This window comes from Lucilia sericata, unplaced genomic scaffold (assembly GCF_015586225.1).
Source record: "Lucilia sericata isolate MDLA Ls3-8-SP2 unplaced genomic scaffold, ASM1558622v1 Contig001024F_arrow, whole genome shotgun sequence".
NCBI lineage: Eukaryota > Metazoa > Arthropoda > Insecta > Diptera > Calliphoridae > Lucilia > Lucilia sericata.
The window spans coordinates 16,259-24,283 of record NW_023995006.1 but is presented as its reverse complement, the minus strand read 5'-3'; the positions used below and the strand labels follow the sequence as shown (position 1 = coordinate 24,283).

The 8,025-nt window shown below is 29.7% G+C and overlaps 3 protein-coding genes across 3 annotated transcripts; 1 reads left to right on the top strand and 2 right to left on the bottom strand.

Moving 5' to 3' along the window:
* Positions 1–248: 248 nt before the first annotated feature.
* LOC119609652 (GATA zinc finger domain-containing protein 10) lies at positions 249–1,174 on the top strand. Its single transcript, XM_037964502.1, has 2 exons — positions 249–690; positions 762–1,174. The coding sequence occupies exons 1-2, from the start codon at positions 337–339 to the stop codon at positions 984–986; spliced, it is 579 nt and encodes a 192-aa protein (XP_037820430.1). The 5' UTR covers positions 249–336; the 3' UTR covers positions 987–1,174.
* A 68-nt stretch (positions 1,175–1,242) lies between these two features.
* On the bottom strand, positions 1,243–2,648 carry LOC119609651 (RNA exonuclease 4). Its single transcript, XM_037964501.1, has 2 exons — positions 1,773–2,648; positions 1,243–1,713 (listed from the first exon to the last, which is right to left on the bottom strand). Exons 1-2 carry the CDS (start codon positions 2,443–2,445, stop codon positions 1,427–1,429), a joined length of 960 nt encoding a protein of 319 aa, XP_037820429.1. The 5' UTR covers positions 2,446–2,648; the 3' UTR covers positions 1,243–1,426.
* Positions 2,649–4,598: 1,950 nt separating this feature from the next.
* On the bottom strand, positions 4,599–7,259 carry LOC119609653 (protein aurora borealis). Its single transcript, XM_037964503.1, has 2 exons — positions 6,731–7,259; positions 4,599–6,676 (listed from the first exon to the last, which is right to left on the bottom strand). The coding sequence occupies exons 1-2, from the start codon at positions 7,078–7,080 to the stop codon at positions 5,014–5,016; spliced, it is 2,013 nt and encodes a 670-aa protein (XP_037820431.1). The 5' UTR covers positions 7,081–7,259; the 3' UTR covers positions 4,599–5,013.
* Positions 7,260–8,025: the final 766 nt, after the last annotated feature.

The following is an 8,025-nucleotide window of genomic DNA, read 5'->3' as shown; positions in this document are numbered from 1 at the left end:
TTTATTAATTGAATATAATATTTAAAATATAAAGTTTTATTTAGCTTATACTATTTTGTTAATATTTGGTCATTTTTAATTAAATTTTATGAGTTTAATCGTATTATTCTTGAAATTAATTTTACTAAGAAAATTTTCTAAATAATGGGCAACACTTAAGGGACTTTTTTTTGGTATTATAGAGTGGCAACTCTGTAAACACAAATATCCCTTTTCTTGCTACGAATGTCAAACACACAACAAACAGGTATAAAAATAGTTTGTCTTTTGTTGTGATACACACATTTTCAATTACAATTTCGTTTGATAAACAAGTGCTGCTGGAAAAATTAAAAAATGTCTACTCCCAGGAAAAATTTTAATTACAATTCACCTTACGCCAAGCCACAACAGCAATATCCCTCACAATCACAAGATTATATATCACTGGATATGGGTGGACCCACCAAAAACAACAATAATACTGCAAACGATTCTAACTTAAATGAAAAGACACCCGGGCGTTATAATGGCAAATTCTATCAGCAGCATAATTCCAATTATAAAGCCAATCGTAGACATCAATTTAACAATAATTATAATCAACACAGCAACCGGCAACAATTTAATACACCGCAGCAACAGCATCATCACCAGCGTTTTCAGCCTAGAAATTCTAATGAAAGGCAACATTTTCAACAAAAACAAAATGTAAGTTTGCTTTTCTAATTTAAAAGTAATAAAACTAGAAACTAATTACATATGTTTATTTTCTTTTACAGCAACATCATCATGCCAAAGCAAATAATCAATCTATAGAAGCTTATTGTCATCCCTCCATGCTAGAAGACCCTTGGTTTGAATTAATGCAACGTTTGCAGTCTTTGGAAAAAAGTAAAATCACCGTCAAAGATATGACACCTCCCAAAGACTCTACACCGCCGCCCGACTCGCATTCCTCAACAGAAAGTGATAACGACGAAGTCAACAGTGCCGCTAGTGATTAATTGTTGATCTGTAACAGATCTTGTTTAGTTTAGTTTAATAAAACAAACACAAAAAAACTTCATTTCTGTAATAAGTATCAGCATGTAGTATATTTTTATTTTCCTTTAACATTTTTCTAAAAGAAAAAATTATCCTGGGATAATTTTTTTAACCTTGTGTATATAAGTATCATGTTTTTAGTTATTTTACTTACAATTTTTATATTAAAATAAAGAAATTTAATAAAAAAAATTAAGCATAACATTTTAAAAATAAAAGAATTTTGAAAAAATATAGAAAAACTTGATTTCTTTTACAATAACAGAAAAAATTTGCATAATTTTGAGAAAAAAAAAAGAAAATAATAAGAAAAAACACTTCAACAACAGCGAGCATTTTAGCTTAGCTTAATAACTAGGTGGGTTGAGGTTATGAGTAGAAACCGTTTGGAGGCACTTTGTTATTTGCCACCTTTTTGATGTCTCTTAATATACATCTCCCAATCGCTGGCCAAACAATTGTAAATACTCATGGCAGCACGAGCATCTTCCACCGAGTTATGTTCGCCAGTTTGTATTTCCTTGCCCAAAATGGCCTGGGACAAACGTTTAAGACTGGGGGTACGACCATTGGCTACTAGACGACATAAAGGCTTATAGCGTGAGGTATCACGTATACAGCTATTAGGATGTTTTATATGTAAGACAGCCAAATCATTGCGTATGGCATGTCCTACCAAGATTTTGCCTGAAAAACAGAAATTTTATTGAAATTGTGTTTTCATAAAAAACAAATTTATCACTCACCTTGCAACATTTGTACCACCTCCTCTTGTACACTTTTGAAATCCTCAGCATTATCTATATCATGTGGCCTAATGCCCGAAACACTAGTACGATAATCAGTCACTTTCTCCTGCGGCTTAACGAACTTATCCAACAGCACCTCACCACGTTTATTGACAATTGAAACTCTTGCCAGCATATCATCCTGGCCATTGAGGCCTACACCCACCATTTCACAGTCCATGGATACATATTTCTGTTCAGCATTACGTCTCTTTTGTCTATATTTAGCTGATTTACTTAAAGGGGTTGTTTCCGCACTTCCCTTATTGCCGGCAGCTACATTTTCTTGTTCATTATTGGTTTTAGGTTTGTTTGTTGCGGTAGTTTTAACCACTGCTTCCCAATTTGAACCGGCCGCCTTGCGACTGGCTATGGGTGTAGTGGGTTTACGGGGGGCCACTTGTAATTGTTCCATGGAAGTGTTTAAAGGTTTCTTTTCCATTTTCGTATCGCCTCCAGCTCCTGCTAGTAAAATTTCTTTAGGTTCACACTTTTCCGCTGGTCCACTGCCTTCAGAACGTTTTCTTCTATTTTTTCGTTTTCTGTTTTTACATGCCGTTTTTGTTTGTTCTCCCTCTGGCTTCTGTTGTTGTGGTTGTTTTTGCGTTTGCTGCTGCTGGCTTTGTGACATTTGTTAAGTCTACCTGCCCTTGGAATTTTGTATATTTTCACTTTTTATATTTTGCTATTAAATTCTATTAAATATTTAACAAAATTTTTAGTTTTTCACTTTTTTATATTAAAATTTTCATAGATTTTTAATAAAATTGTCTAACTCCCTCAGAAACGTGTCTTGAAATTGTTGACATTTTATTTTTCTTTTTTTGTTTTTCTTTTTGTCGTTTTACTTTATAGTATTGCCATATTATAGGGTTAATGACATTTTTAAGAGTATTTCTTAAGGGTTGGGAAATTTTTGAAATTTTATGGGATTTTTCTGTTTATTTTGGAAAACAAAGGGGGTTTTTAATATAAATTATTAAAAATATACTTTTTCTTTAAATTCTCTTGTATTTTATAATTAATATGTAATAAAAACTTAAAATTTTCGAAAATTTTCAGCTATTTATGAATATTTATGAATTAAAAGTAGTAAACAGTTTAGATCTTTTCGAAAATTTAATGTTAAAAGGCTTTAAATTTAAATAAATAATAAAAAATTCAATTTTGTAAAAAATTTCTACTACATTTTAAATTTTTTGAAAATAAATATGTTTTTGAAATATCTGTTTAATATTAAATAAAACCCATTAAAACTTATCTAAAAAATAATACTTTTTATTAAAAAGTAGTAGGTAATTAAGTACTTTTTGAATAAATTTTAGAAAAAAATTTATATTCTATAAGCATTTATTTTTATACAAGGTATTTTACTCTCAAAACAAATAAATTCCTTTGTTTTTCAAAAAAGTAGTATTTCTACTACTATTTCAAAATAAAAAAAAAATAGTTATGATTTTGAAGTCACTATTACCTAATAAACAATTTGTATTAAATATTTTATGTAAATTATTAATTTTTGTTAAAAAAGTAGTTTCTAATTTAGTACCTTTTTAAGATTTTATGTTAAAATTATTATTTTCTTATAGTTTGAGTACTAATAAACTATATTGCAGAGAAAAAATTCATAAATTTGATAATTTTTCCAAAAAGTAATATTTCTACTACTATTTCAAAATAAAAAATTAGTTATAATTTTGAAGTCACTATTACATAATAAGCAAGTGGTATTATATATTTTATGTAAATTATTACTTTTTGTTAAAATGCAGTATCAAATTTAGTACTTTTTAAAAATTGTATGTAAAAGTTATTATTTTCTTTAAGTTTGTGTTCTAATAAACCATTTTCTATATAAAAATGTATTTAATTTTCTTGTTTTTGCAAAAAGTATTTTTTTCTACTACTATTTTATTTTAGTTTAAAAAATTTTTAAATCACAATAGTTTAGTTAAAGGACTATAGTATTATTTAATTTCCAAATTAAAACCACCATTTGGAATTCATGATGTATTTACTTAACATTTTGAAACTTTTAATTAAAAAAAACTTTATTTTTAAATTAAAAACTTTATTTAAAGAAAAAATACATTGCAAATTTATAAAAATAAATTTAAACAAAATCATAACATAAACAATGATAAAGAAAAATCAAGTTTAAACTTGTTAAACATGAATTTAAAGAGTTTTTTAAAATAAAAATGTTATAATATTAAACAAATATGGTTTAAAATTAAAATAATATCTGAAAAATAAAGAAAATTGTAAAAAAAGAATATTTAAAATTTTAAACAGAATTTCAAAGAATATTTTCTTTAAATTTTAAATTAAGCAAAATAACATTTGGAAAAAAATATAAAAAATTATTACAAAAAAATTTGAAAATTTTGAAATGTTGAGTAATTAAAAAAAATATATTTTTTTTTGCATTCTTAATATAGAATTAGTTTTGTAATAATACAGATTTAAAGATTTCTTTTATGTTTTTTTAAATCTATTGAATAAATCCTATAAAAAAACCTTAAAAAATTTCACTAAATCTTATATTTATTTAAATTTAGTAGATTTTATTAAAAAATATTGAATGACTTAAAACTAATTTATAATTAACGGTGGGTTTCTTTCTTTAATTAGGAAACAATTTCTTTATTTACTAGTCAGTTGTTAAAATTATTATATTATAAAAAAATTACACTATAGCTTACTTTAAGGCCTTTTTAAATATTGCAAATAACGATTTTTGACAAATACTTAAAAAATGTTTTAAAACAAAAATACTTAAAATTTATTTAAAAGAAATAGAGTTTAGAGAAATTTTAGGATTTTGTACAAATTTCGGCCATATTTTTCAAAAATTTATACTTTTTTCTATTAAAAGTTGTTTAAAACTTTCGTCAGCACGGAACACTCCATGAATTGTTTACATTTTTAAACAAAATTTCAACAATTTCCTTTAAATATTTTCCTAACCTAAAAAATCTTAACCTCAATTCTTCGCTATAACCCACAAATAAGTGAGTTTTTAATACAAACAGAAAAAACTGAATCCTTTAACTGTAAAATCCCTGACTTAATTAATTTTTTTTTTTCAAGAAAATTAAATTCCCTGCAATTTTTTCATAACCTCAAATAATTTCCTAAAATTTCCCTAAAATTCCATAAATTTCAAAAAAAGAAAAAAAAAGTTTGGCAGTAAATATCAGTCCATAAAATTAAAATTATCCTTAGTTGAAGGCGTAGAACATACCATAATCTCCGACAGAGGCTGCATTTCCAATTGCTGATTATCCGGCAGAGACTTAAGAGCCGCCTCACAAGAAGACAAAGAACTTTGTGAAGACATTTCATTGAAACCACTGTCGGTTCTATAGAAATTTAAACTTTTCTTGGTGGGTGTATTACTTAAAGTCTCCTCCGTCTTTTGTTTACTCTCTACCGCACCAAAACAGGCTGAAGTAATTGTGTTAACTGTGGGTTTTGTGGCAACAACAAATTGTTTTTTAGCTAAAATTTCCTTAATTTTCAATGACTGTGAGGTATCCAGCTCAGTTTCATCCTCATCTTGCAGCCAATTGGCTGAGAATGACTGTGATAGATTTTTGCGACTAGCCGAACGTCTTTTGCCTCTAGGCGTGTCCGATTGCGAGGAACTACAATTAGAAGAATGGGTAGAGAGTTGTGAGACCTGCATGTCATCCATATCCACCGTATTTTCCATTATATCCTCCGTATCTTCCGCAAGCGAAAAAATATCTGGCTCATTGTTCAATAAGTTAGTTTTAATTGAAATTTTACTATTTCTTTCTGGATTAGTGTTATTTAACGACTTGGAACAATTGACCTTTAAACGGCTAACCTTAATATTAAAACTATCGGCCGAGAATTCAGCTATGTTATCATGCTGTACACCGTTTAAGGGCGAAGAAGATCTTTCGGGTGTAAAACGTTGACTATCATCTCCTTCCTGGGAGGTAGTGTTACAGGTTAAATCATTTTTAGAAATTTCACTTATTTGTGTACGATATTGAGATCTATTGCTCTCGCCCAAAGGTTTTCTTCTAACGGGTGGATGTATGGGCGATAGCAGTTCAACTTCCTCAAATTCTTTGAGGAAATTGCCAAATCTAGATTTACGTTTTGTGGCACTTTCTGTCAAACATTCAGGAGACAAACTATCGGATGCTGATATAGGAGAAAGAGAGCCAAAAGAGCTTTTGTCTAAGGAGTCGGATAGTTTGCCCACTATGGCAGTATGTTGCAGGGAATGCAAGGATATGGGACTAGAATTTGATTGAGCACTAGAGTTGGCATGTTTGGAACGTTGTTTTTGTTTAGGTGTAGCTTGATTCTCACTTTCCAATACTACTATATTATGCATATCGAAAAGTTTACGCCTGAGAGAAGTATCTTTTACCTCACTGCTGTTGGAAAGCCAAGAGCGTGAGTTGCCTGATTTCTTTAATTCTTTATCAGCACCGGCCAAATGAGGCTGGAAATAAGGCTTTAGGGCCTCCTCTAAGGCTGGTGGTAAAATGGGCGGCAATGTCAGTTCGGTTTGGACAGCACAATCACGTATTCTGCGTCCTGGTTTGGATAAAGGAGTATTGCCATTGATTTCTGACAAAACTATGCGATGAGATCGTAGTGGACAGTCTATGGGGCTGGGCACAATTTGTTGCTCTTTAAAATAGGAACTAATGGCTGACTGGGCCTTAGCCTCCAGCTCAGGATTGGGTGAATCATGAAATTGAGTCTCATGCGGTTCTACATTTGCCGGTTTCAAACTGGACACCTCATCTATAGTCCACTCAAATTGGGTAGAACTCATTTGTGGTGTATTTGGTCTTTGGAACAAGGAAGGACTAAAATTTTCCATAAATTAACTAGTTTTCTTTATAATTACTATTTATACTCACCTGGCTATTAAAGGCAAATGTAATCTTTCCGCCAAGGCAGCCTCAAAAGGATTTTTCACTCTTTGATAACGCTTAGCCGGTGGCGTCTGTACCACCGCCATTGATATTGAATGCATAGAGTTTGAATTATTTGCTGCCACCAGAGAACTGCAAGTCGCAACCGAATAACTTACACTTTGCGCTTTGGGGGTTCTAGGATTTATTGACTTCCTCAAACATTTGGAATTTTTTGGCGTCATTTTCAATTGGCAGGGAGAAATGGACATTTGTCGTTGTGCGTTTGCTTGATAGTTGATTATAAATTTGTGTGTTTTCAATTTCTGCGGTGTTTCTTGTTCATCCAACTCCATTTTTGTTCTTCGAGTATTTTCTGCTATTTCTTAGGAAAAATCTGTGTTTTCTTGTAAAGATTTTCTTGAAAAACAGATGCTATTTTCTTTTGGCCGTTTGGGCGCCCTGTGTGAAAAACACAACACAACAAACGTTCAATTCAAAAAATCAAATAAAAATCAACTTTTTCTGCTTTTTTGGGACTAAAATAGAAATTTCCCTGTTGTTGGCTAGAGAGGGAGAAAACAGGGTTGTTAGCGGAGAAAAAAAAGATGCCAGGTATAAGGAGATTTTTTAAGACCAGCAGGAAAAGTTCAAATATTTTCAAAATAAATCTATTAGAACCTCATATTTTTTGTTAAAATTTAGTTTTGTATCATTAAATATATTTGGTTTGGTTGCTTTAATTATGAAAATTGTAGATTTTGAATTTTTTAAGTTTCTTTCCCAAACTCGTTTTGTTTTCCCTTTTATGTTTTAAATTACGTGCAGCAGGGTTACTGGGATATTTTCTTCATGACTTATACAAAAGCTAATATCTGTGAAACTGTTTAACTGTGCAACTCTGTTTTAGCTTTGACAGAAACCTTTGAATCAGTGATAAAATATGCAGCTAATTGAGCGCTTTTATGGAAACATGGGAAAATCATAAAAGTTCTTTTTAGAAAATTTTGATTTTGAGTGAAAATTCAGATTTGTTGTAAAAAATGATTTAAGTTAACAATCAAATTTTTAGTAAAAATCGGAAAAATTGTGTATCACAGTTTTTTTCTACAGAAAAAGCACTTATAACAGTTTTTTTTATGGAAAAATGTGAGTATAACAGTTTTTTCTACAGAAAAAGCGAGTATAAGAGTTTTTTATAGAAAAGAAGTGAGTATAACAGTTTTTCAATAGAAAAAAGTGCGTATAACTGTTTTTTTATTGAAAAAGTGCGTATAACAGTTATTTTTATAGAAAAAAGT

Excerpts from the sequence above, each read along its gene's own strand:
- LOC119609652 (XM_037964502.1), top strand. The coding sequence starts at position 337 with ATGTCTACTCCCAGGAAAAATTTTAATTACAATTCACCTTACGCCAAG. Across the intron at positions 691-761 it reads ATTTTCAACAAAAACAAAAT|CAACATCATCATGCCAAAGC; the intron begins GTAAGTTTGCTT and ends TTTCTTTTACAG.
- LOC119609651 (XM_037964501.1), bottom strand. The coding sequence starts at position 2,445 with ATGTCACAAAGCCAGCAGCAGCAAACGCAAAAACAACCACAACAACAG. Across the intron at positions 1,714-1,772 it reads GGTGGTACAAATGTTGCAAG|GCAAAATCTTGGTAGGACAT; the intron begins GTGAGTGATAAA and ends TCTGTTTTTCAG.
- LOC119609653 (XM_037964503.1), bottom strand. The coding sequence starts at position 7,080 with ATGGAGTTGGATGAACAAGAAACACCGCAGAAATTGAAAACACACAAA. Across the intron at positions 6,677-6,730 it reads CATTTGCCTTTAATAGCCAG|TCCTTCCTTGTTCCAAAGAC; the intron begins GTGAGTATAAAT and ends GGAAAATTTTAG.